This window comes from Eubalaena glacialis, chromosome 1 (genome assembly GCF_028564815.1).
Source record: "Eubalaena glacialis isolate mEubGla1 chromosome 1, mEubGla1.1.hap2.+ XY, whole genome shotgun sequence".
In the NCBI taxonomy this organism is placed as follows: Eukaryota; Metazoa; Chordata; class Mammalia; order Artiodactyla; family Balaenidae; genus Eubalaena; species Eubalaena glacialis.
This window is the reverse complement of record NC_083716.1, coordinates 221,322,126-221,349,305: the sequence shown is the minus strand read 5'-3', so window position 1 is coordinate 221,349,305 and position 27,180 is coordinate 221,322,126. Positions and strand designations below refer to the sequence as shown.

At 51.8% G+C, this 27,180-nt stretch overlaps 1 protein-coding gene across 1 annotated transcript; it reads right to left on the bottom strand.

The window, feature by feature from the left end:
* Positions 1 to 577: 577 nt before the first annotated feature.
* VIL1 (villin 1) lies at positions 578 to 26,585 on the bottom strand. Its single transcript, XM_061204992.1, has 20 exons — positions 26,498 to 26,585; positions 21,243 to 21,328; positions 20,822 to 20,896; positions 19,673 to 19,869; positions 18,163 to 18,271; positions 17,879 to 17,989; positions 16,065 to 16,267; positions 15,872 to 15,950; positions 15,551 to 15,649; positions 14,738 to 14,891; positions 14,071 to 14,171; positions 13,843 to 13,980; positions 13,085 to 13,243; positions 11,905 to 12,084; positions 11,174 to 11,319; positions 10,372 to 10,516; positions 9,740 to 9,928; positions 8,127 to 8,195; positions 6,755 to 6,895; positions 578 to 1,625 (listed from the first exon to the last, which is right to left on the bottom strand). The coding sequence occupies exons 2-20, from the start codon at positions 21,315 to 21,317 to the stop codon at positions 1,512 to 1,514; spliced, it is 2,484 nt and encodes an 827-aa protein (XP_061060975.1). The 5' UTR covers positions 21,318 to 21,328; positions 26,498 to 26,585; the 3' UTR covers positions 578 to 1,511.
* Positions 26,586 to 27,180: the final 595 nt, after the last annotated feature.

Below are 27,180 nucleotides of genomic sequence, written 5' to 3'. Positions count from 1 at the left end.
AATAAAAAGTGTGCCAGTGTGAATACAAGCAGTTGATTTCAGTAATTTGGACTTAAAGTGCAGAGGTTTGAAGTAGAGGCGTGTCCACTGATGTCAGAGTAGAGTGGATGAGGGTCTGCATCAGGACTGGAGTTTGTTAGGTCCAATGCCAAAACAGAAGAGCAATCATCTGAACTGGTCTGTTTCAAGAACAGAATGGGTGGAAGAGTGAGACACAGTGGTTGTACACACCTCTCGTCTTTAGTTTTCCCTCCCTCTCTTTTCCTTCCATCCCCATCTTCTCTGGCCTATTGTCAGTGTTGTTTATTTATGCTACGGAGAGGAGAACAGAAGTAAGCTTCCTACACTTTGCCTAGTTGAGCCACTACTAGGTTTGCTGGCAGCTTTGGCCACGTTATTTGTGAGGTGATTTTCTTTCTTTGTGTTCAGAGTGACTTTTGATTCTGATTCTTTATGTTGTTTTGTATGGAGCGGCACTTTATCTGTGTTTTAGCAGAACTGTTCCTCTGTACCCTGTACGGTTTTTCCTTGTTTTTGTTTCCTTTTTAAATTATGCATAGAGTTTTTTGTGTGTGAAATTAAAGCCTTTATTAACCTTGTGTTGGTTCAACTGTTATTTCTGAAAAGGACATATTCTTGCAGACACTTAACCCGTTGTTGAAGTTGTGGAAATCACCTGTTGGCCTTCTGACTTGGACTTTCAAGCGCACTGTTACACCTTAAAGGGAATGGGATGGGAAACCAGGTATGGCTGAGTCAGCACCAACGTCCAGTGGCTTTCACCTGGGGAGCCTGTGAAACTTTGCAGAGGTTCTGGATAACAGTTTTTAAACCCAGCATGGGCCTTAACTGTGCTCTTCCTTTGCCTTATTATTAAGAGTACCAGAGAGGGGGGTGAAATGGCATTTGTATTTCATACTTGCTGTTGGGCCTTAAGCCTAGGCCTAGTGGGTATGTTGCTCTCGCTGGGTACTGGTTAGTGAGTATTGTGAAACCTCCTAAATAGGGCCATCACCTGGGCCATTCAGCTCTTTCAAAGAATGGGTCCCCTTTAACATCACCTGAGGAAGGCAGTAAGAAAAGTATATGTGAAAAGGAAAAGCCATTACTCTCGGAAAGATATAAAACTGCAAAATGCTTCAGCCCACCGGCCATAATTAAAAATGAGTCATGATAAAAGCCTAGGAAAGGCTCTTCTGTGAAGTGTTGGGCTGCTCTTCTAAGAAGGGAAAGCTCTAGAACAGGATGGTTTAAAAGTAATGCAACACCCAGGATAAAAAAAATGCAACCACCTTGAGAGCTGAAATTGGGACCACAGGCTCCTTATGGAGGAATCATCTTTCTGGAGGAATAGGTAGATTACTAAACAGAAGTGGCATTGCCACAGACTGTTGCTCACAGGTACAACTAAATTTTCACTTCCATTAATATAGGACTAATACCAGTAATAACAAAACAAAGCTCTTCAAGCGGGGTAGGGTACTGCTTTAAACCACAGCTACTCCTGCTTCTCAAAATAGTCCTTTTTTTTTCTTGAGGTTTTGTTGCTTCCATCGAGGCAGAGCAGAGAAGGCAGCAGGAGTCATCCCCAAGGCCTTGGTGAAATCCTCAACAGACAGGTGCTCCTAGAAGAGGAGAGGGACCAGAGGGCAAAGGTCACATTCTTGCCAGAGTTCGATTTGTTGAGTCATATAGGTGTGTACAGAAATCAAATGAGCAAAAACAGTCAATGTTGTGAGAGCCAGGAAAGGGATGGGAAGGGGGGAGGTGGCATTTTGAGGTCCAAGAGATTTGATCCCTGAATTTGGAACATAATGAAAAGGACGGTAACAACATGAGGCAGATAGAGCTCCTTTTCTTTTGACCAGGGTCAAGTTCACACTAACCCTGAAATAAGAATTACCACATTTGACTTAGCTTGGTTAAAATGTTGCTTCTCTTTCTAGGTCTTAGTTTTCCTCCCTATAAAAATGGGAGAGGGCTTCCCTGGTGGTTGAGAATCCACCTGCCAATGCAGGGGACATGGGTTCGAGCCCTGGTCCAGGAAGATCCCACATGCCATGGAGCAACTAAGCCCATGTGCCACAACTACTGAGCCCGAGAGCCACAACTACTGAAGCCCGTGCACCTAGAGCCCATGCTCCACAACAGGAGAGGCCACCACAATGAGAAACCCATGCACCGCAATGAACAGTAGCCCCTGCTGGCCGCAACTAGAGAAAGCCTGCATGCAGCAACGAAGACCCAACGCAGCCAAAAATAAATAAGTAACTAAATTTATTAAAAAAAAAAAAAAGCTTCATGACATTGAATTTGGCAGTGATTTCTTAGATGTGACTCCAAAGGCACAGACAACAAAAGAAAAAAAAAAAAGTGGACTTCATGAAAATTTAAAAATTTTGTGCATCAAAAGACGACACACAGGGACTTCCCTGGTGGTCCAGTGGTTAAGACTCCGCGCTCCCAATGCATGGGGCACGGGTTCGATCCCTGGTTGGGGAACCAGGATCCCACATGCCGTGCAGTGCAGCAAATAAATAAATAAATAAACAAACATGCCTGGGGAAAAAAAAGACTACACACAGATGGAAGAAAATAGTTACAAGTCATATATCTGATGACTTGCAACTATTTTCTGATGACGCAGCCAAAAATAAATTAATTTTTTTTAAAAATGGGCAAGGACTTAATTAGACATTTCTCCAAAGACAACATACAGATGGCCAATAAGCACATGCAAAGACGCTCAACATCACTAATCATTAGGGAAACAAAAACCAAAACTGCAATGAGATACTACTTCATGGTCACTAGGATGGCTATTACGAAACAAAAACGAAAACAAAACAAAAACAGAAAACGGTAGTGTTGGCAAGAATGTAGAGAAACTGGAACCCTTGTGCATTGCTGGGAACCACTATGGAAAACGGTATGTTATGCCTCAAGAATTACCATATGACCCAGCAATCTGTTTCTCGGTATATACCCAAAGGGATTGAAAGCAGGGTCTTGAAGAGAGATTTGTACACCCATGTTCATAGCAGGCATTATTCCCAATGGCTAAAATGTGGAGGTAACCCAAGTGTCCATTGACAGATGAATAGATAAGCAAAAAGTGGTATATAAATACAACAGAACATTATTCAGCCTTAAAAAAGAAGGAAATTCTGACACCTGCTACAACATGGATGAACCTTGAGAATACTGTGCTGAGTGAAATAAGCCCATCACATAAAGACACATGCTGTATGAGCCCACTCACATGCAGTTCCTAGAGGAGCCAAACCCATAGAGACAGAAAGCAGAATGGTGGGTGCCAGGGGCTGGGGGAGGAGTGGTGATGGGGGAGTTGTTTAATGGGTGCAGAGTTTCAGTTTGGGAAGATGAAAAAGTTCTGGAGATGGGCAGGGTTGATGGTTGCACAATGATGTGAATGTGTTTATTAATGCCACTGAGCTGTACACTTAAAAATGGCTAAGATGGTAACTTTTATATTATGTATGTTTCACCATAATTTTAAAAAAAGGGGAAAAAAAGAAAGTTAAGGTCATCTGATCCCAATACATGCTCCACTGCACCACACTCACCCCCTTTCCTGAGTGATTTCAGGGATCCTGTAAAGGTCATCTTTCCCTCCCAGACTGGCAAAGTATACTACTGTGCTCACAGGTGACTGAATTTTACCATTATAGTTATCTTCACCTCTCTTGGCTTCTAGGTTTGTTCCTAGTTAAAAGGCAACATGTTCCTGGTTAAACCTCACCAGTCTTCTATATTCCACTGTGAATGCATCAGCCATTATTTTGTGGGAACAGGTTTTGCTTAGAGATGGTGGCAGGTAGCAGCAGGGGTACAACTGAGGTGAGGGGAAAGACGCTAAGAAAAGAAGCTAGGAAAGCCACGAAACAAATTTAGAGTCAAATTTTGCCTAGCTATTGAGTGGAAAACAAAATATTTGGGTAAATGACATGTACCAGCTTCTCTCATCCTGTGGATAATCTAGAAGATTAGACAGCGAAATTCTACCTTTTCACTCTTGGTTTGAAAATCACGACTGGGAGTCACCTTTCTAGACCTTGGGTCTCTTCAGCCTTAAGACTGAAATGACCTTTGCTCCCAGTTCAAACATGATATAGTAGTGAAACTGCTGGGAGCTGGCCAATATCGTCAAGGCATACTCAAGTAAGAACCCCAAATTCAAATTGTTAGAAAAGAGCATCTCCCACCTCCATCTCTGCTCCCCCAGGCACCAGAAGGGGCCAGAGTCGGGGTGAGAGCAGCGGGTTTCTTTTCAATCTTGGGCTGTTCTGCTATGTAGGTTTGCCCTGGAAAATGTTTTTTTGACTCCCTCAGAGAGCCCTGAACTGAACAGCTTCTTGGTAAACACCTGTAGATGGATTTCAAGCTCAGGTGGATCTGAAGCCCCAGTTTTCTAACCTGTCATCCCACCTCTGGGCATTTTCTGCTCAAGGCTCCTGGGAGGCCTCCCCACTCCCCCAGGCAGGGCAGTGGAGCACCTTGTTTTGGAAGAAGGTCCCTCACAGCTGTGGCTGCCGTCTCGATGGTCTGCAAGTGCCTTAGGTGCCCTCTCTCTGTCCCACCCAAGCTGGCTCTGCAGCTTGGTTGAGACTTTTGGACTCTGACCCCCAGGCTAGAGGGCAGGGACTGCCCATCCCAGTGGACTTGAATCTTTCCACTGGTCCTGTTCTTGAACCCTGCAGTCCTACCAGCTGATTACTGGCCTCACCCATGCCCACATCCGCCTCTCTGTGGTTTACTCATTGGTACTCAAACAGATTACCCTCTTGCTGCTGCCTCTACGTCTGGAGCAGTCAGAGAGCTTGTCCACTCTCCCCACTTGGCATGGAGCCCACAGTTCTGCTGCAAGAATCCACGCTACTCCCACAATTAAAAAAAGAAATCAGCAGCAACTGATTTTTTAAAAACTGATTTTTTAAAAAGAATCTAAGACTTTTTAGACTGCTTCTACCATGGTGGGGTTGTCTTGATTCTGTTTGTTATATTCAAAATTAGCGATCTACTTAGCTTCCATTTTTTAAAATAGGTAAATGCATATTTAACTTTGTTAGATATTGCAAAATTCCCCTCTACAGGGGTTGTAACATTCTGCCCTCACACCAACAGAATAATATAATTTCTCCACAGCTTTACCAACAAAATATATTGTCAATATTTAGCCTCCTTTTAATCACCTGGTTCAATAATATTGGCTGCCCTTCCATTTAGGAATACTTTTTCTGTGCTACGTGATATGACAGTAACAGCAGGACTCAGAAGACCTGATTCTTGCTCTGACTTTGCTACTGACTAGTTACATCACATTAGGCAAGTCACTTCCCCGCTCTGGGTCTGAGTTTTCTCAGGTGCAGAACAAGCAATGATAATAACAGCCTACATGTATAGAACACTTCCTATGTACCAGGGGCTGGGCAAATAATAATATTTGTAACATTATTATGAATAATATATGATATTGGGATCATCCCAATTTTACAGTGAGGACACATTGGTGCATATGGGAGAGAATGCACAAAAGGGTTCTAAAGGTGACGGGCAGGATGCAATGTTCTGGAAACAATACACTTATGCATATATCGGGCCCAAACCCATAACAGACTCAGATGTTCCTGGAGAAAATAGTCATCTCACTTCTGTAGATTCATTAATTTATCTCTAAGACTTCTTTATGGTTTATTATACACAGAGTAAATTTTCTCTTCTCTCAGTACCCTCTCAGGCTAGATTTGCAGTCTATTTTAGATGTTCATGAAGTGGGAATGAATACTAGAAATGTGGGTTTTGTTTTCTTCTTCTTTTTGGCCGCACCGCATGGCATGCGGAACTTCCCTGACCAGGGATCAAACTCGTGCCCCGTGCAGTGGAAGCACAAAGTCTTAACCACTGGACCACCAGGGAAGTCCAGAAATATGTTTTTTAACAAGCCCTTCTTGCCAAACTCTCTCCCACAAGTGGTCCACACAGACAGCAGCTGCAGCTAACTGATGGACCCTGTGCCAATGAGTCTCCTCCCCGGTGCTCCTCTGAATTGCCAGCCCGCCAAACATGTATTTCAACCAGGATGTCTGCTGGGTGCTGCAAACGACATGGCTGCCACTAAACTCATGATTGTCCCCTTCTAAGCTGGGTCTGACCCAGGATTTTTATCTCAGAAAATGACACAACTTTCCCCTCTCACAACCTTTATCCGGTCGTTACCAAGTGTCGTTGATTTAACCTCTGAAATATTTCCCTAAACCCTCTCCTTCCCTCCACCCACCCCCACCTCCACCTGCCACCATCTATTCTAGGCTCCCGTCTACCTCTCAGCCTGACTTGTGGCTGCTGCTTTGGCCACCTTCCAGTCCATTCTTCACTGAGCAACTAGAGTGGTCTTTGAAAAGCGTAAGCCTGACTGCCACTCCCCTGCTTCACCATAATGGTTCCCCTTGATTTTTAGAATGGACACCGCCCACCCCTAGCCTGGCGTAGAAGGCACTGCCCAGCCCCCTGCCCCTCCCTAGCTATCAGCCGCCCCTCCCCAGCTCCACACACCCCACCGCTCTGGCTACCTCGTCCTTTCGCCCGAGCTGTGTTTACTTCCTACTTCTGGGCTTTGTGTATACTGTTCCCTTCTCCAAGAGTAACCCACTCTGCCTGAATAATTCCCGTTCACCTTTCAGGAGGAAATCTCTGACTAAATCAGGTTTGTCCTCCTTCTCAGAGTCTGACCCACCTCCTTCCTGCTGGGATCCACACCCTCGGGAAGCTCCTCCACAGGCTTGTTCGCCAGCTGCTCCAGGGGAAAGATGGGTAGAGGCCCAGAACTGATATTGCTGTTAGCGTTGAACACGTCTAGTTTAGGGTTTGTGAGCTCCTAGGGAAGAAAAGGAAAACACTGTTAGTTCAGCTGGTTGGTGGCTGCCTCCCAGGATGCCTTTTTCTCTGAAGTCAACACTGACCCTAGGGGACCTCTTTCAAGAAGCCCTCCATGGGAATTCCCTGACGGTCCAATGGTTAGGACTCGGCGCTTTCACTGACAAGGGCCCGGGTTCAATCCCTGGTCAGGGAACTAAGATCCCATAAGCCTCGCGGTGTGGCCAAAAAAAAAAAAAGAAGCCTTCCATGACCCGCGCCTCCCACTGTCTACACGCACATACACACACTCATAAAAACATGGCACTTTGGACAGGACCCATGAGCTAAAGCTTGGCGGTCTGTATTTAGCCAAAGCCAGTTGGTGTAAGATGACTGTTTTGTTCTATGACTTATGAACTTCTCCATGGCTACCCTGATGTTCGAGGTCTGCCTTGGACATTTATGACCCACTTTCTCTTATCTCTTGTGAAACTGTCATCCGTAAATTCACTTAGCCTTGACCTATCTATCTATGCTTTCCCGTCTGCACCATCCGTCAACCTAGAAGGGTTTATTGAGTGCCACAGGGTTCCCAGCCTGCGGGTGAGGCTGAGGAGCCACACGTGTTATCTGCTGATAACCCCAGCGTGCTTGGGAAATTGCTCTCATGTTCTGGACACACTTCTGCAGAGTCTACTTGGTCTTGTTTCCCCTGCAAGCCTGTGAACTTCTTTGATTTCATATTTCCACATCTTAGGCCTGTAGGCGGAACACATTTCCATGAACTAACTGAAACATCGAAGGAAAAGGTTATTCTACCCAGAGAAGGGATCCCCAGGGTGATGATAGTAGAGAAGTCACTATTTCCCCAAGTGTGATCTGCCGACTAACTGCATCAAATTACCTGGGCCCTTTGTGAAAAATACACATATTACTGGTCTCAGCCCAACTCTACAAACCAGAATTTTGGGAAGTGGGACCTTGGAATCTGCATTTTAATATGCTTCCCCCATCCCCTAGTTCCCCATCACCCAGACTCTTATGCATGATAAAATTTGGGAACCATTTCACTAGGGAATGGAGGAGACAAAACAGCTAGAGGCATTGAAGTTAAACAGCAAGAAGAACTAGGAGAAGTGGGAGGGAACAGTGGAAAGGAAGCAGAGGACCCTGGCATCTTCCGTGGAGCTTTCTCGGCTCTCACGGGTCTGACCATTGTCAATGGCCACCGCCAACTGCCCCGTACTCACATCAATGATCTGGCCCCAGTCTCCAGAGTTTCCAAGCTCCGCCTTCAGGGCCTCATAGGATTTGGCGTTCTGCAAGTAAAGTAAGTAACAAATTAGACCTGGGTCTCAGCAGAGGAGACAGAAGAATATTTTCCTTCAGGCTTTGAAAGAAGGCTGGCCTAGGGCCCGGGGGTGAGAAGGAGATGAGGAAGCTCAGGGGGAGGCTGGAGGACGTCCCTGAAAAAGGAGGTTGGATGGTAAGGATGAGCACGAAGGGCTGACGGGTAACAGGCTGGGGCAGGGGGCTATTTGCCCTGCTTGGCCCAACATGGGGATGGAAAGTATGATTTTTCCCCACCCTCGGGGTCTAAGCAGCCCCCTGCCCACACTGTGTAGGCTCTGGGGGACTGAGGGGTCCTGGAGAACTGGGGGGCTCCTCTCAGAGCCTGGAGGGGACCCTACCACGGAGGAGTGAAGGGAGTAGAGGGGACCTTGGCTCCATGGGGAGCCCCATCTCCACATCCCCAGGGCCTGGCAGCAAGCATGGCGCATTATGAGCTCCAGTTATGCTGACTGAATGAATGAGTGAATGAATAAATGATTGAGTGAGTGAATGAATGAGTCTGTGAGAGACGCCAGCACAGACTTGAGGTGGGGGAAGACCTGCCAGAGTTGTTGACTTGGGACACTGACCTGGGTTTGAGAAGTTCTGGCATCTAGGTGTGCAGCCTTGAGATTTGTTTGAATCCATCATCAAGACTAAACTTAGCTCATCAAACACTGAATTTGTTTAAACACATTTGAGGAAATTAATCTAAGCTTTGTTTCCCTGATCTCATCTGTTGTGTCAATTTCATGTACCCAAAGCCACCAGGCCAACATTCATTCTACCTTAGCCTTCCTCCTTCCTTCAGAGAACATTCACTGGGGTTCCGTTTTGAGGAGCTGCCCTCTGCTTCTATCTGAGACCGGTTTAGAAAATCCTGTGGAAATCTGATTCACTGTCCCTCAGGTAAGGACCACATATAGGACCAGGAGACATCTATTTGCTTAGAATTTAGTGCCACGAGACATCCGTCTTTAAACACTTTCCTTTAGAACTGACATGTTCAGAGGACCCACCAATGCTGTCCCATAGAAGTTTCTGCAATGATGATGGAAATGTTCTTTTTCTGTGCTGTCCAATATGGTACCCACCAGCCACATGTGACTAGTGAGAAATCAGTTCTTTAATTTTATTTCTTTAATTCATTAATTTAGTGAGAAATCAATTCTTCAATTTTAAAGAAATCAATTCTTTAATCAATTTAAATGCAAATTTTAATTAATTTGCATTTAAATAATCAGTACAGCTCTTACCAATAATGTCCAAGAGCTTTGAGCTAAATCTAGTGCACAAGAAAGACACTGTCATTAGCCTAGGTTTTTGATAGATTTCCTTTCTTCTCCCTCACCAGGGGCCTTAATGGTCTTGCTGCAGCCTTACTGTTTATTCTAAGTCTCCCCAACCCCTTTACAGATATATCACAGGTCGTCTATCACAATGAACAGAAAAGCCAGGAGTCCACCCTGCCCTCGATGTGCCATGAAGGATGCACTGGGCTGGAAGAAGCAGGTGGGCTGGGGCCACTCACACTCCACTTGAAGGGATCCCAAGCCAGGAACCAGCCCGTGAATGTGGGGGGCTCGTGTCCTTGCTTCACCACAATGATGGGGGTCTCGGGGTCCCGGCCGCTGGGGTGGGTCTTGAGGTATTCCTGCACTGTGGTGGCTGCAGCTTTCTTCTCGGCCTCATTAGCATTCGTTCCAATCCAGAAAAAGACCTGTGGAGCATCCCAGAGTCAGTCCTTTCTGTCCTCCCTCGGCTCCCCCAGGCTCAGATGTCCAGAAGTGGACCCTGACCTTGGGCAGGCCCCATCAGGCCTTGATTTTGCCTCTGGAAATGGAGGTTGGACAGATGCCCTCTACTTAGATATTCTGCAGATGTGTGACTCCCAACCTCTCCAGAGCCAAAGACCCTCAAAAACACTCCTCTGCCTCATGAAATGAATTGGACTTTGGGAGAAGAATACATCCTGCCCTGCAGTCCCTCCAGGCATGTTCCTCTCTACTTGCCTTCTTCTTTCTTAGGCTCATAACACCACTCCCAGGGAGAACGTATATGGGAGTCAAGAAAACGTCAAACCTTACCTATCCCTAAAGCCACTATTTCTTGGCTCTGGGGATTGAGGTGGCAGGAAGGGAGGTCCCCAGCCCTCAAAACTACCTGGTCCCAGACATCTAGCAGGAACACATCATCCTCTTCCAAGTCATCCTGATTGAAGTCAGGGATCTCTGTGGCCAGGAAGCGCCCGGTCTGGTTGGAACATTCAAAGAGCCGAGGAGTGATCACCAGAGTTTCCTCCTGCAGCCTGCAAGGTGGAGAGGAGATCACATTGGAAAGCCTGTCTCCTAGGAAAATGGTCTTTCTTCTGATCACACAAAAGTTCCCGCATCCTCCCAAGAGTCCAGGAGCTATCCAAGGGAGAAATTCCCACCAATCTTCCAGGACATACACTTCAGTGGCTCTTCTATAGTCCTGTTAGGAAGTTCTTCCTGATATCTTCCCTCTATTCCTCCTGCTACTACTGTAGTACATGCCCTTTTGCTTTTGACCTGGGGAATAGTGGATCATGGACCTTCTTTAGAAAAAGAGGGTTTACAGCTTGTGTTCCTCAGCATCTGGGTCCTGTGGCAGCATGGAAGGACAGGAGCTGCTGGGACCCTGGCACCTTCTTCCCAAAGGGCACACCTGTAGCCCTGCCCCTCTCTTTGAGCTGCCTCCTATGGCTGTGGAAATACCCCCACCAGGCCCCAGGCATTCCATGGTAAGCAGCACAGACACAGCCCCAGTGCCTGAGAGGCTCCAAGGGCCTGGGCTGCCCCTTACTCACCTGGCAGCCCTGAGAGCCTGGCACACAGAGTTCTCAATCCATACCTGCTGCAGGCTCTGGGCCATGCGGGTGGAGGTGCCGGGAGGCTCTCCAGCCTCGGAAAGTGAGCTGGCGGTCGAGGGACCTGGGAGTTACCTCTTGGTGCTGGCATAGGGGGCCTTCCCGCCCAGGGCCATCCAGAAGTTGGCCGGCTCCTGCCCTTCCACCACCACTTGTTTCTCGGTCCGGGAGATGGTGTCAGCAACCATCTTGGCCATTTCCCGCTCGTCCCCACTACAACCCTGGGAAAAGGGGGGGTCGGCTGTGCTGGGGGAGCCCATCTCCAGTGCCACGCCTCCCCCTCCTTCTACCACATTCACTGGCCCAGAGCTCCCGGGTCTGGGAGGTTCTCCTGGATCAGGGGCCCACGCACACGGCCCAGGCAGGGGCAGCTGTCCCAACCTCTCCTCTGTTCTCGATGCTCCAAAGGATGGCAGACGAGACAAGAGAGTCTGCACTCCTACTGGGCAGGAGGAAGTCTCCAAGAGACTGAGTCCTCCTGACAGAGACAAATGGGGAGGCAGCTACAGGCACAGGGAGAGTGAGAGAGCCCAAGACATAAAGACAGAGCAACACGGGGACAGACAGGGGTGTCCAGAGACAAACAGAATGAGAAAGACCTACTCGGACACAGAGACAGAGAATCAGGATGGCCAGACCCAGCGCCACGGAGGAGCGAGGCAGGGCTAGAGGCATCAGGGAAACCAGTGAGCGGGACCTACCCAGCCAGAGGCCCCTGCCCTGACTCACACGGGGAGGCTGCTCTGAGGCTGGGGGACCGCCAAGACACACGCGGGGAGGGGGAGGCCGCTGGACCCTGCACACACCTTCCCACACCACAGGTAGCAGCAAGACTGGGTCTTGAGGATGAAGACGTCATTGGAGTTGAGGGAGGTGGCCCTGGCTGGGACCTCAAAGGCCTTGGTGTTGTTGGTGTTGGTCCCCCGGACCTGGAACAGCCGTGTGGAGGGCACAGGCTCCGCGCTGTTAGCCCGAGAGGTGCCTCCCTGCAGGGAGAGAGGGGCAGGAGTACCTTAGTAAAGGTGATGGGAGATTAGAAGGGCGACAGAGGTTGGGTGGGTCTGCTGCCCCTCCTGGTCCTCTACACCATCACCAGACTATAGTCTTTCCAAAACATTGCTTTGGTCATGGGTGCTTCCCTGCCTGAAACCTTCATCCGGCTTACAGACTAGAGCCCAGCTTTCAGCGCGGCCCTTGATGTTGAAGGTGGAAACTTCCTTTCGAAAGTCACTCTCAGCTCTCTCCAAACCCTCCATTTAGCTTGGCCAGTTTCTCACTGTTCCCCACGGGGCCCTTCTTCTGGGCCTTTGTCCTGGCTGTGCCCCTGCATCGCATGCCCTCGTTTTACCTCTGCTGAGCTCTTCAACTCTGACCCCAATGTCAAGACCTCCTCCAAACCCCCTTTCCATCATGGACTCTATGCCTATTCCCTGATTACTGTATGCATGCTCCCCTTTGAATGCAACATATTTCTGGCATTTAAGCACACAGTGCCTTGGGCTGTTGGTTCACTGGTTGCCCAACAAGATGGTAAGCAGCATTAGCATGGCATTTTTCTCCCCCTTGGCGCTTTGCAGAGGGCTGTATGCTTAGTAAGTGCTCCATAACCAGATTATTGCTTAAAGGAATGCAAGAGACGGCTATTTCATTATGTCAGAAGGCACCAGTGCATTTTAGACAGGTCCATCGTTAGGCAGATCCAACCAAAATAACTTCTTTTTTCATGGAGAGGGCCCAAGGAGTAGGGGTGTAGAGAGAAACAGTACTTGTATGTGCTAAGTGTTTATCAAACGGATTTTTTAAAATACTGAATTGCTGTTTCTATTACCATTCCACATAGATGATGGAGCCTCAAACAATCCTCTCCTAGGGAGAATGGGCTTCACCCTAGCCCCGCTCCCACCTCATGTCCCCTTCCCCATCTCCTGGATGCCCACCCCGCCTCAGCTGCCGGTACTGTCAGGCACCCCGGTCCAGCAGCCACACCTGGTAGACCACCATGCGTCCTTTGAAGATGGACATGAGGTGAGGTGGCTCCTTGCCCATCGGGACCAGGATCTGGACTGGTTCATTGTTGTACTGCTGGTCCAGGATGACCGCTTGATAGGCCGAGGCTGTGATTTCATCCCGGCTGGCCTGGCTGCCCTGGGGATGAGCAGGATGGAAGGGGTAGGATGAGGACAGCCCCCGATTCTGACTCCGTCCCCAGCCTTAGCCACAACTCCATCCCCAATTCTGCCCGGCCCCAAAACCAACTGTCTTCCCCACCAAGCCCCACCCCGGACACAGCCCAAATCCCCACCTGACCCAGACCTCGGTTCTGATCCCAGCCCCACACCTAATCTTTTTCCAGCCCCAGTCCACCCTTGACCCACCTTGACCCCAAACCTCCTCTCCCGCTTACTGCACCTTTCTCAGGGAAACACCATGGCTACCATACCACTCAACCCCAGCACCCAAGCATCTCCCTGCTCCCTCACATCTGGACATAGAAACCCACAGTCAGAGCAGATAAAGGGAATGGGAGTTGGAAGAGAGACTCAGAGAATCAAAAGGGGAAAGGGTTGTGAGTGGGGATACTCAGTGTCAGTGGGATCTCACAGCCAAAGCAGTTCCAAGATAGAAAAGGGGTGAAATCCCCATCACCAGAGATATTCAATTCAAGCGCAATGGCCACTTGGCATGGGTATAGTGGAGGGGGAGCTGAGCTGGCTATACTCTGGACGGGGTGGGGGGGGCTTGACCTGCCAGATGTAGAGCAGGTAGTACTTCTTCTCGCCAATGAGGTAGGTGTAGAGCAGCAGGTAGCAGTCGCCCCCATAGAAGTGGCCGAGCCACTTGGAATCCACAGGCACCAGCTCTAGGTCCTCAATGCGCCATACCTGGGGTGGGTACCAGGCTAGTGCGAGGTCCAGGACAGGCTCTGCCAACCCCTCCCCACCCATCCCGGCCTCCCTCCTCCCTTGCCATACCTGCACCTCCCCACTCCCATCGTCGACCATCTTCTGCTGGGCAGCCGCCTGAGGCTGGACGTGCATGGACGTGGCATCAAACTTCACCTGTTCCACCCTAGCTGGAGTGAGGGGGAATCATGATACCCAGTGTCACCAGCTGAGTTCCCCCAGGTTCTCACAACAGCCCTGAGTGGAAGCTACAATTCTTAGACCCATTTTACAGATAGGAAACTGAGGCTAGAGAGATTCAGTAGCTGACCCAAGGTCATGCAGCTAGAGAGTGGCAGAGTTATAACACAGAACCATATCTGCCTCCAGTAAGGCTCATGCTTCACCGGGGCCTCCCAGAGCAGCCAGAGAAAGGACAACCCTTTTCTCCTCCCCCAGGTGCCTGGCACGGAGCTTGCCCTCAGCAAATATTGTCCAGGAGACTAAAGTTTTCTGGGTTCCAGGGAGACCCAACCCCACTCCAAATGAAAGTCAGGCTGTTCTCAGCTCCATTTTTGTGACAACTCTTGAGTTTCTCCAAGTCCCTTTGTGTCCCCACCCCACCTGGGGAGTCCAGACCCAGGGTGAAAGTACACATGCAAGAGGCGTGTTCAGGAAGGAGGGCAGGAGACAGGTCTGTGCTCTCCGGGCCCCGCTCCCGGCTTCTGGTCCCACCCTGCCTCGGGCCAACCCTCACCCACGGAGCCCACGGCATGGGTTTTGCCCAGGCCTGAGGTCCGGTTGGGCACTGTCCACTTCTGGAAGAGCTGCTGAAAGACGGCTGACTCGGCCCCATCATTCTGCACCTCCACCTGCGTGCTCGGTGGGTATTGCTTCGCTTTGATAAAGTTCTGGGAAGAGAAGGAGGTGGCTGGGCCTGTGTCCCTCCCCCAGTCCCCACCCCCTAGTGAAAGCTGACCCCAAACCTAACCCTGCTCTGACCCCCACCCCAAGGCCAAACCAGACTCCAAACTCGACACCACCTCCAACCTAGCTCTGACCTCAACCCTGAATCCACTACTAACCTCAAAACCCACTTCTGACCCCAACCCCAAGGTCAAATCTGACCCAAACCTGATCCCAGCCTCCATCTCCAACCTTGAACCCCACCCCCAATCCAACGCTAACCCCAAGCCAGTTAGAATGACTGACTCCAGCTCCTACAGTGACCCCAAACTCCGACTTGGCCTTAGCACCGTGCTGACCCAACCCCCTCTTGTAGGAAGGCCAGCCTCCATTTCTCCCTCCCTTGTCCCAGCCAAGCTGGAGGTGGGAGCCCGCATTCTGCAGAGGCCCCCAGGTTGCCGGGTGGTTGGCTATGCAGCATGCAGAGACCCGCCAAGACGGCTACAGAGCGGATATCCAGACCCCCTGGAGGTAAATCAGGCTCGGAGCCTTCCCTGGCCTCTGCCTGGGGCTGTGCCTGGCCCTGACCCCGCTGCCCTCTCCCTGCTGGAGTTGGCTTCTCTGTCTTCTCCTCCAAGTTCTCCTCCCTGACGCCCAGGCCCACCAGTGCCTGGCTCATGGCTTCCTTCTTCTCCTGGGCATTGACATTCTTCCCCTTCCACACATAGATCTTCAGGCCCCCTTGGTCCAAGATGTAACAGTCCTGGAGGCGGGAGAGAAGGACGCAGGGTGAGAGCCTGAGGGCGCCCTCGGTTCTGGGCTGGGGGAGCGGCAGGCACACGAGGTCGCCTTCCCTCACATGCCACCCCCTCCTCCACAACCGGCCCAGGCCCCTGGCGCCGCTCCTACTTGGGGGAGAGTGGGCAGGCGGCGGGCAGGGGGATGATGGGAGTTGGGGCTGGGGGCGGCCTCCAGACCCTCTCACCTGGTGACTGAGCAGGTCCTGTGTGAGCGGCCGCGTGGCGACTTCTCTGACCACCACATTTCCCCCTGAGTCAGACACGCTGCAGGACAAACGTGTGGCATAGACGAGGGGGGTCCCGGGCCCTCACCTGGGGAATCCTCCCCCAGGAAGTCCCCCAGGGTCAAGAGGAGCCCAGAGGCAACCGGGCACTCACTGGTACAACTTGAGGGCGGCCTTGAGTGCCGGCTCCACCACCGTGTCAGGCACGGCGGCCTTCAGCACCTTCCGCTGGCCCAGCATGTGGTTCATGATCTCCATCAACTGCGGCGAGGCCTTCTCGTCCTCCCCGTCCACTACGCCCACGTAGGTGCGGCCACCCCGCTCCTGGTCTCGGATCTCCTTGGCCAGGGTCATGCCCTGCAGGGAGGCCCCGGGACCCGTGAAGGCTGGCGGGGGGCAGGGGACAGGGCAGTGTCTGCCACCCCAAACCACACCTGGAGAGCCCAGCCCCCTACAGCAGCCCCAAGGGGGAGGCACCTGCCCGGCCCTTCGCTTTTGATGAGGGACCAGGCTTTTTAGGTGCATGTGAGGAAACCAGGCAAAAATCCCAGGAAGAGCAGGTTTCCTCTTGGGCAGGAGAGGGTCTGGAGGGGACTTGCTGGGCCTTCGTTTTTGACATTGTTTGAAATTTGTGATTTTACATCACAGTTTTGCATAAGAGGTGAGCCCTGAAGATCACAGTCCTCGGTCTCTTTGCCCCAAAGCCATGTACACACACACACCCACACACACACACACACATGCGTGCACGTGCACGTGCATGCATACACACAGAGGCTCATGTATGTGCTCACACATACGCCCAAACACACACACTCACACACACACACAGCAGTCTCTCATGTGCTCACACAGATGTCCAAACACACACTCACACACAGGGCTGGCTTACCCTCCTCTGCCCAACATCTACTACTCAGTTACTGGCCTTTCCACCCCGGTCCCCTTCTCTCTCCACTCCCCTCCAGGCCCTCTCACCCAGTCCCAAGGCTTCTGCTCAGGTCCATATCTGTCTCCAGCCCAGCTCTCTGTTTTCATCCTATTTCTCCAACTCCCACGATAACCCCATTTTAAGATGTCCCAAACCGAACTCTTGATTTTCTTCCCAACTCTGTTGCTTCTTGATCTTCCTATCTCAGGAAATGGGACTCCATCCATCCCCACAAAAACACAGCCTTTGACTTCTGCCTCGCCCCTCTCTCGTCACCCCCAATCTGACATGCAAGTCCCGTGATTCCACCTTCCCAGCCGCGCTCCTCACCCAGACGGCCAGAGGGGCTCCCTGTGTGCCCTCAAGCCCTCCACCCCCTCTCGCTTCTCAAAAGTCAGAGTGACCTTCAACGGCCTCCCGGTCACTGAGAACAAAACCCAACCCTCTCACACAGACTTCTGACCACATAACATGTCTTATGAGACCCACCCGCCTTCTGCTCCAAGCTCCCCAAAGCCCTCATTTTGTGCTCTGGCTGAGCTAGGGGGTTCCCTGCCAGCCACTTCTCTCCTGCTTCCCCCCAGAAGCCTTCATAGAACTCTCAGAACCCCCAGCGCCACACTCCCCACCCCTCACTTCTCCAATATTGCCCTGCATGTCTGTCTTCCCCACTGGACGGCCAGCTGGAAGCCAGAGCCAGGGCAGGGCGCTGCCCATTTCATTCACCACCAGATGCCCAATGCTTGGCACAGGGTCTGCCACACAGCAGGGACTCATTAGACCTGAGTGGATCAGCCAGGGTACACACACGCGAACTCCAACACGCATAGCTCTCCCCATACACGTGAAGACTCAGATCCACCTTCAAACACAGTACCCTGGACAGTCAGGGGAGAGACGCCTGGGGAAATGGGGGCTGCATGGGGTGTGGCAGCAGTCTGGCAAGTTTGACTGGGAGGGAGGCTGGGTGCTGGGTGCAGGAGCAGGTCGGGGCAGGGTGGGATTTGGGGGGAGGGGTGGTGCACCAGCAGGGTTACCCTGAGTCTCTCCATGCGGTTACTCTCTGGCCCATTCCACTGGATGATAAGCTTCCCGAGGTCCAGGAGGAAAACATCCCCACGGTTGAAACTCTTCCAGGACATCTCCACCTGGAGAGCCATGGGGCAGGCGCAGACCCCACTCAGACCCCATCCATCACCCCCATCACCCATCATCTCTTCCCCACCCCTTCTCTGCTCCTCACCCCTCCTCAGCCTCTGCTCTCCACCCAGGCTGGGAGCGGGGAGAGGAGGCCACGCCCACGGCCCTGGTTGATGCCCACCTCTCCGGCCACCACATTCCTCTTGCCCTTGACATGTAGCAGCCGCTGGATGTCATAGGAGTTGGTCTCCACTTGTTTCATGCCAGAAGCCACACCCCCTTTCCGGATCCTGTGAGGAGAGGTGAACTGATCCAAGGGAGTGGGCTGGGAGGTGTGATAGGTCCCCGTCCTCCCAGATCTTGGGTACCTGGTTGCCACAGGGGCCATTTGAGGGCTGGGGCTGGGACTAGGGAGGTGCATGAGGCACCTCGGGCACAAACTCCAAGGAGGCACTCACTCTCAGGGCCATGCAAGGTCGGTCTATTGCCTCAATTTGCATGACCCTGGCAGTGAGTGCCTCTTTGGACTTTGTACCCTAGATGCCTCGTGCACCTCACCCTAGTCCTTGCCCTGTTGAGAGCCCTGCGAAGATGGGTGCATGGTAATGTGGTAATGTGGAAGGACCGGATAGGACTCTAAGGACAGGGGACTGAAATGAAGGAAAGAGGGGAGATGCTATGGACTGAATTGTGTCCCCTCCCAACTCATATGTTGAAGCCCTAGCCCTCGATGTGATGGTATTTGGAGACGGAGCCTTTGGGAGCTAATAGATTAGATGAGGTCTAGGTGAGGTCATAAGGGTGGGAACCTCATGACTGGATTAGTGCCCTTATAAGAAGTGACACTAGAGAGCTTGCTCACACTCCATCATGTGAGGACACAGTGAGAGGGTGGCCATCTGCAAACCAGGGAGAGAGCCCTCACCAGCAATCAAATCAGCCGACACCTTTATCTTGGACTTTCCAACTTCCAGAACTGTGAGAAAACTAATTTCTGTTGTTTAAGCCACCCAGTCTATTTTTTGGTTTTTGTATGCTTTGTATTTTGCTATGGCAGCCCAAGCAGACTTAAGCCAGGAGAGGTACCACCTCAAGTGCTCAAAGGAGTGGACTGCTGCTGTGAGTGTAGAAAGAAGGAGAGCAAGACAAAAGGGAAGGGTGGGGGCTGTGGCTAACTGGAGAAATCCTGGCCTATCCTACAGGTCAGTAGCAACTTGGCTCCTGACCGTGTGTTTCCATGGGAAAAGCCGGGAGGTCAGAACTTCAGATTTTTCAAGAAAAGCTGGAAATCTGGATTTTAGTGTGAAAGGTTTCTTTAGAGAAAGAAGGAGCAGTCATATGCTCATTGGCCAGTGGGGAGACTTGCTATGATGCCCTGGAGGGCCTCCTTTGGTGCTGAGCTCTCCAGGACATTCAAATAGGGGTTGATTTACAAAAATTCATGGTATGCAGAGTTACAGAATTTCAGAATGGCCTCCCGGGCAGCCAAAGACACACTCAGAGAGATGAAGACCAAGGACAGGGCAGCAGCAGAAATGGGAGTGGAAGATTAGAAAGGTGAACAAAAATTACTCTCATGGGCTCTCCCCACAGCCTCAGGCTCCCTTTCCAGCCCCAGGTCTGCCCCCCAGCTTTGGTGTCCCTCCCCAGCCCTGATTCCACTCCCAAGCCTGTAGCGCGCCCCTCCGTACACAATGCCCTGCTTGAAGTAGCCTCGGAAGGTCTCGCTCTCGTTGCCCTGGACCTCGCGGTGCTGGACAGCCCGGCCCTTCAGAAAGTCATCCATCTGTGTGGTGTAGATGGCAGCTGCCCCTTGCTCATCCTGGGACGAGTCCTGGCCGATCCAGTAATGAATGTCATAGGACAGGTTGCTGCCTGTCTTGTGGATCTAGGGAGAGGGCATGTCCAGTGTACCCGAGGCCCTGGGCTCCCACAGCCCTCTCCCTGCCTCCCTGCTTCACAAGCTCATGGGGCCTGGGCCACAGGGGAGCTTGGCATGGGGGAAGTTCATGGGACTAGTGGTCAGCAGCCCTGCATCATGGCCCCAGTTCTGTCAGACTCTCTGAGACATGGGGCAAGTGGCTTCCCCCACCTGGGCCTTGCTCATCTCATCTTGGAAATAACTTGGTGGGACTACAGCATTTCCCAAAGTGATGTGCACAGACCATCAGAGGTCTGATAGGTGATTGGGTGGTATACAATGAAATGTATATATGAAATGATTATGGAATTTTTTTTTTTTTGGCCACGCCACCGGACATGCAGGATCTTAGTTCCCAGACCAGGGATCGAACCCACGCCCCCTGCAGTGAAAACGCGAAGTCTTAACCACTGGACCGCCAGGGAAGTCCCTGATTATGGAAATATTTTATAGCTACTTTCTGTTTGTGACACGGGACACTGTGTTCCATTCATGATAATGATATTAAGTTTTTAAATAAATTGATTTAAATTTTAAAAGTGAATCAATATAAGGAAAAGTACAGATGCGTTAACAATACAGGATGTGGAAGAAACGGAGAAGGTGAAATGAAGTTGACTATGGATTTTGGGAACATGGGCTCAAGGTAGGGTGACATCCCACCAGTTCAGAAGATCCCCCAAGACTGTAAATCCACAGATGGTCACCCCAGTTGGGAGCTTACAGCCCAAGGGCAGGGAGAGCCTCTTACATCTCTGACCCTGTGGAGCTACCTCTAGGCTGGGAACACCCAGTGAATGCTGTCCTGGGGTGAAGTTAGGCGGCAGTTCCCATTGCCCCCAGGCTCAAGTTTCCTCTATGTTGCTACCGTGAGCTTTGCTCTCTGCTCAGCCCCCTCCCCGGCCCATCCCCGACTCACAGCCAGGATTATGTAGCAGTCACCGTTGAAGAAGCTGCCGAAGGTGCTGGAAGGAACAGGCACCATCTGCATGGCCTAGGGAGGGAAGGAAGGTCAGGGAGGTCAGAGGGTCAACCACCGAGGACCCCCAGCTTCCCTGCCCCCCCTTAACCAAATGGAGAGTTAGGAAAGGAAGGCCAGGAGGAAGAGGGCATGAGGAAACTGACAAGGAGAATGGGTGTGAGGAGGGTGGGGAGGAAAAGGAGCAAGAGGATGTGCCCGATGCCTGAGGAGGGGGTGGGGATGGCACTTGGGGACAGGCACCAGGGGCTCGCATGCCAGCAGGGCAAGATGGAGGACAGTCGAGTAATCCCAGGGCTCTCCCTTCCCTTGGTCCATCCCAGTCCTGCAGAGCCCCCTTTGTGCCCAGGCAGGTCCTCACCTCTATCCTCCATATCTGCACCCCGGGCGTGGTGATGTTGAGGGAGCCTTTGACCTGGGCGCTCAGTTTGGTCATGGCGGATGAACCTGGGGAGAAGTGGTGTCAGAGTAAGAAGAGGACATGGGGGCTTCCCTGGTGGCACAGTGGTTAAGAATCCGCCTGCCAATGCAGGGGACACGGGTTCAAGCCCTGGTCTGGGAAGATCCCACATACTGCGGAGCAACTAAGCCCATGCGCCACAACTACTGAAGTCCACGTGCCTAGAGCCCGTGCTCTGCAACAAGAGAAGCCACCGCAGTGAGAAGCCCACGCACCACAACGAAGACCCAGCACAGCCAAAAATAAATAAATAAATATTAAAAAAAAAAAAAGAAGAAGACCTGGGCATGCCTCGGTTTCAGTGCCGCTCTTCCAGCCCAGCCCGGGACAGCTCCTGACAATGCCCTGAGGCCAGGGCTCAGGGACCTGGGGGAGGTTCCCCACCCTGGGCCCTGATTGGCCAGGGGCCTGTCCTCCAGCCTTCTCACCCAGCTCTGATCTTGTCATTCTTGTTTAAATACCTGCCCTCATCGCCCACTGCAAAAAGTCTCCCTCTGCTCCTTAGCCTGGCAATCAAGGCCCTTCTTGATCTAGCCCCAAACAGTTTTTCTTCCTGAAAAGTTTTGATCAAAGCCACGCCTGGTTAAAAATATATATATATATACATCATACAGAGTTTTCTTTTTTAAAAAGAAAGTAAAGAATAAATAAGGGTTGAAAAGTGTACGCACCCAAAAGATTTGAAAAAAACAGGTGTTCAAACAAACACCTGTACATAAAATTCATAGCTGCTCTATTCACAATTGCCAAAAGGTGGAAACAACCCAAATGTCCATATGAACAGATCAACAAAAGGTGGTCTATCCACACAATGGAATGATATTCAGCTGAAAAAACGAATGAAGCACGATACACACTACAATGTGGATGAACCTTGACTCCTTTATGCCCAGTGAAAAAAGTCAGACACAGAGGCCCGGTATTGTATGATTGAATTCATATGAAATATCCAGAATAGGCAAATCCATAGAGACAGCAAGCGATTAGTGGTTGTCAGGGGCTGGGAGAAAGGGAGGAATGGGGAGCGACTCCTAGTGGGTATGGAGTTTCCATTCGGGATGATGAAAATATTCTGGAACTAGATAGTGGTAGTGGTTGTGCAGCATTGTGAATGTATTGAATGTCACTGAATTGTATGTTTTAAAGTGGTTAAAATGGTAAATCTTATGTTCTGTGTATTTTACCACAATAAAAGAAAAGTGTATGCAGCAGTTTCCTGTTTCTTGCTAGCTCCAGACACGCCGCAGTTACTGTTCTGGTGGCCCACACAAAATGGGGTGGGACCATGTTTGTTCGGTACTGAATCGCCAGCATATAGCACTGCTGGCACTTTGCTGAGTGGGTGCATGGGCAGATGGATGAATGGGCGGGTAGTCGGGTGGTTGGTTGGGTGTGTGGGTTAAAGTGATTGAGTGGATGGATGGATGAATGAATGAGTGAATCCTTCCAATGTGAACCACCCTCCACCCACTGAGCGGGAAGAAATCTCTCCCCAGTCTTCTTTTATGGTATCTGTTATGGCTCTATTCCTTTGACCTGTAGCTGTGTTCTCACCTCCAGCTGCTCATCAGAATCACCTAGGGAGCTTTTTTTTTTTAAACACGAAGGTGCTTTATTTCAAGTCCATGCCATCTAAATCTACTGAGTACAGTAATCAGGACCGGAGAGGGGACGAATTAGAACCTAAACAACAACAACAAAAACACCAGGACGTTCGCGCCCTGCATTGCGAATCTTAGTTCAGAAGAATCCGTGCGCTGGCAAGCCCGTCTCCCCCCTGAGAAGCACGCTTCTCGCTCCGTTCTCCCTAGGGAGATTTTTTTTTTTTTTAACATCTTTATTGGAGTATAATTGCTTTACAATGGTGTGTTAGTTTCTGCTTTATAACAAAGTGAATCAGTTATACATATACATATGTTCCCATATCTCTTCCCTCTTGCATCTCCCTCCCTCCCACCCTTCCTCTCCCACCCCTCTAGGTGGTCACAAAGCACCGAGCTGAGGGAGATTTTAAACAACACTGATGCTCTGATGCTCAGGATGTATCCATATCTCCAGGGATTCTAATTTAATTAGGCCTGGGTGTGGCCCATTCTTGGGTACTTTATTTTATGCTTTTTGGGAGGCGGGGCATAGGTGCTTTTGAAACTCCCCAGTGATTCTGATGAGCTAAGGAGAGCCACTTGTCCCCGGTTATTTTTGTCCCTGGTTTCCTGCCCCTCCCTCCCAGGCTGGAGCCCACCCCATTCCCCACTGAGCCTACCACCCAGCCCTGCATGGAGTTGCCCTCCATGAATGCTCCTTGAATCAGTGAAAAATAAATGAAAGGTCATGTGGCCCCCACCTCCGTGCACTGACAGTGGAATCTATCTAATCTCTCCTTGCACCTGAACTCTGAGTCACCCCTTGGAACAATGACCTGGTCTTTTACTGCGGTAGACTCCCTCTTCTGAGTCCTGAAGGGTGACCCCCACTCCCTGGCATTGTGGAATCTGGGGGCAAGGTCTCCCTGCCCAGCCTTTGATTAGCGCCCCCTCCAGCAGATCAGGGCCACCTGCCAATAGCCAGCACTGCACATGTAGGAGCCCCTTGTGCCTGGGTCCTGTCTGATGTCCCTGTCGGCCAGGGCCTCCTCCATGAGGTATTTCTCAACCCGAAGAGACCCCAGGGCTCCCAGGACTCCTGGTTCAGCTGAACCAATTTGGGTACAAAAGAGGAAAATGTTTTCTGTTTTATTTCAATCACCACCTTCGTCCACATCCCTCTTTTCACCAAAACAGACTGACCCTCACTAGCTGTACAGACATGGCTGTGTTTCTTCATCTATGAGGTGGGCGGTTGACAACTAGGTGATCTCTAAAGTCCCACCAGGGGGACTTCCCTGGTGGCGCAGTGGATAAGACTCCGTGCTCCCAATGCAGGGGGCCTGGGTTAGATCCCTGGTCAGGGAGCTAGATCCCACATGCATGCCGCAACTAAGAGTTCACGTGCCACAACTAAGGAGCCCGCCTGCCACAACCAAGACCTGGTGCAACCAAATAAATAAATAAATAAATAAATATTTAAAGTCCCACAGGGACATGCTCTGAGTCTAGGAGGAAATAGCAAGAGGAATAGAGTGTAGACAAGATGAGGCTCTTCTTGTCCATCAAAGCAGCGGAGACTCTGGGGAGCAGGGGCTTGAAAAAGCTGGGGCTCTCCCTCCCTAGAGAGAAATCAGGACTGGGGACCTCCAGCAGCTTGAACAGGGAAGGGGTGAGCAAGGGCATTCTGGGGAGGGCAGCCCTGAGAGGGGGACTCATGCTCCAAGGGTAGCTGCCAGCTGCTCCTGCCCTGTCGACGTTGGTCAGAGCAGATGCCTCTGGCCCGCCCCCCTGGTCCTCCCCAGCCTCCAGTCTCTCCTGAACTGCTGGGAGGAATATGGGTCCCATGCTGTCCCAATGCCGACAGCACAGCCCTGGGTTTGGATATGTGATGTCTTCTCTCTCAGCTTGAATTCACTGGCTCCCCCCTCACTCCTGGTCCCCTCTCTCCTCTGTCCCCCCCTCGAGGAAGGGCACCAACACTCCCAGACCCCAAAGCCATCCATTGGTGCAGCAGCCTGGACCGCTCCCTCTCTGGCCCTTCTGTCCACCTGAACGCCTCTCCAGTCTGCCCCCAACACACCTCCACCTCTCTCTGCTTCTAGTAACACCACACTGTTCACTGGCCCTGGCCACCCCCCACCCACCCATGTTGCTTCTCACCCTCCCCTCATGTCCCTCCTTTCTCCTTTAGTTTTCTTTTCCAGTGCCCTCGTCACCTGTCTTCACTTGGCCAACACTCCCGTGCTCTTCTTGACTCAATTTAGGTCTCATTTCTTCCAAGATACCTTCCCGGAATCCTCAAGCTAGACTATGGACCCCTCCTCAGGGACTCCAAGGCATCCTGGCCGGATGCCTCTCTTGGACCCCTGACCACATGATGATGAGAGGATCTGTTTATAAGTCTGAGGTCCCCAAGGTCAAGGACCTAGACACATTTGTCTGTGTAGCCCCCAGATCCTAGCACATAGTAGGTGCTCAATAAATACTCTTGAAGCTGAAAGACTGAACCGCAGAATAAAAGGGATGGCCCTTCTTGGGACCCTGGAGGGAGTTAGGGCTCCTGCTGCCCCCAGGTCCCATCTTTCCTTTTGTAACTGCTGCCTTGTTGTCCTCAGAGTTGGGGCTCCAGGGAGCCCCAGAGTGCTGTCACTGCTCTTCATTCCTAGTCACGCAGTCCTGAGCGGGACAGGGATGTGGCAGTCCCCAAAGGACACGCTCCTGCTTTGTTAGGCCCATGAGAGCAGAGGAAGTGGACATATCCCAGCCCCCAGCCTGCTGACTCTGCCTCACCCTGAGCCTGAACAGGCTTCCTGGGAAGCGGGTGGTCAGTACATCTCAAGATCCTGATCTGGACTTGGCTCCCACCTCCCCTGCTCCCCCTATTTTAGCTGAATGGAGCCACAGTGCCTGGTGAGGCTGAGCGGACGGGTCCCGGTGGAGGAGAGATGGGGCAGAGGTGCATGAGAGGGTGGCCGAGCCTGGACCAGGGCCCAGGGTCCTGTTGCCCACAGCCCCCTGCCCCCTCTCTGCCTTTGCCCATTCAATCCCTGATGGCTGTTGCTCACACCCTAGTTTCCAGGAGACGAGAGCCCTGAGGTCCCAGGAGTTCAAGGGAATGGGGACACAGAGAAAGAAACCATTTCAGATGAGGAAGAAATGAGCAAAGAGACAGTGGGTGCGGGGGTTAGGGGGACAGTGAGGTCAGGGTGACCAACTAGTCCTGGTTTGCCCAGGACTGGAGGCTTTTACATCTAGAAGTCCCCAGATACTCCTCAGTCCAGGGCAGTCGGGCGGGGATGGGTGACACCTGAGGTGGGGTGGGGACTGGAGGCAAGCGGGGGTCGGAAAGAGCAGTGGTCTGGGGTGAAGCTGCACAATCCTTCCCTTGGAGGCCCAGGAAGCCACACTGGGCTCCCTGCCCTTTCCAGACTCTCCAGAGAACGAAGCCTCTACCTCACACCCGCGCCAAGGAGCTGCAGGAGGCCCCAGGCTGCCCGCCAGGAGCAGGGGACCCTGTTCTGTCCTCTCCCACCACCTGTGGTCCCATGTGTCCCCACAGGGTGGCCTTACCTGTCTGGAGGAGGCAGCTGCCACCTGGGAGATCTCAGGGAGCTGTGGGAGGCTGGCTGGAGGAGAGCGACCTTTGTCCCTTCCCCCCCCCCACCCCAGGAACTGCCTTCACCATATAAGGGAAGACAGGGCCCCAGAGAGAGAGAGAGGATGGGTGAGGGGGTGGGGAGGCAGGTGCCCGCCAGGTCCCTGGGAGCCAGGAGCCCAGCGACCGCCTGACGCCCAGAGCCAAGGTGCCCCACCCTTGGCTCCCGAGCAGGCGCCCAGGGATGGGATGCGTTTCTGCCCAGGGCCCAGGCAGAATGGGATGCAGGTGGACAGCATCTGCCAGGAAAGATAGGGGCACCTGGACACTTCCTCCCTTCGACCCAGAGGAGCCAGCTCTGCCGTCCTCCCTCCTTCCCTGGGGGAGTGGCCCCGGGGTGGGGGAGCCCTGGACCCAGGGATTCCGGGCCAGGGGTTCAGACTTAGGGCCCTTCCAGGACATATGGGACACTGGCACCCCTAGAGGTCGCGTGATCAGAGGGGCACAGTGCTCTTCTTGTCTCCCTCTTCAGAGGCGCTGGCTCCACCTGGAGTTTTTATGAGCCGCCATAAACCGTTGCCTTTGGACTCCGCTCTGCTGCTCTCTCTCAGGAGCCACAGCTTCCATTTCTGAACCTGATCCTGGGGGGCTTCTCACT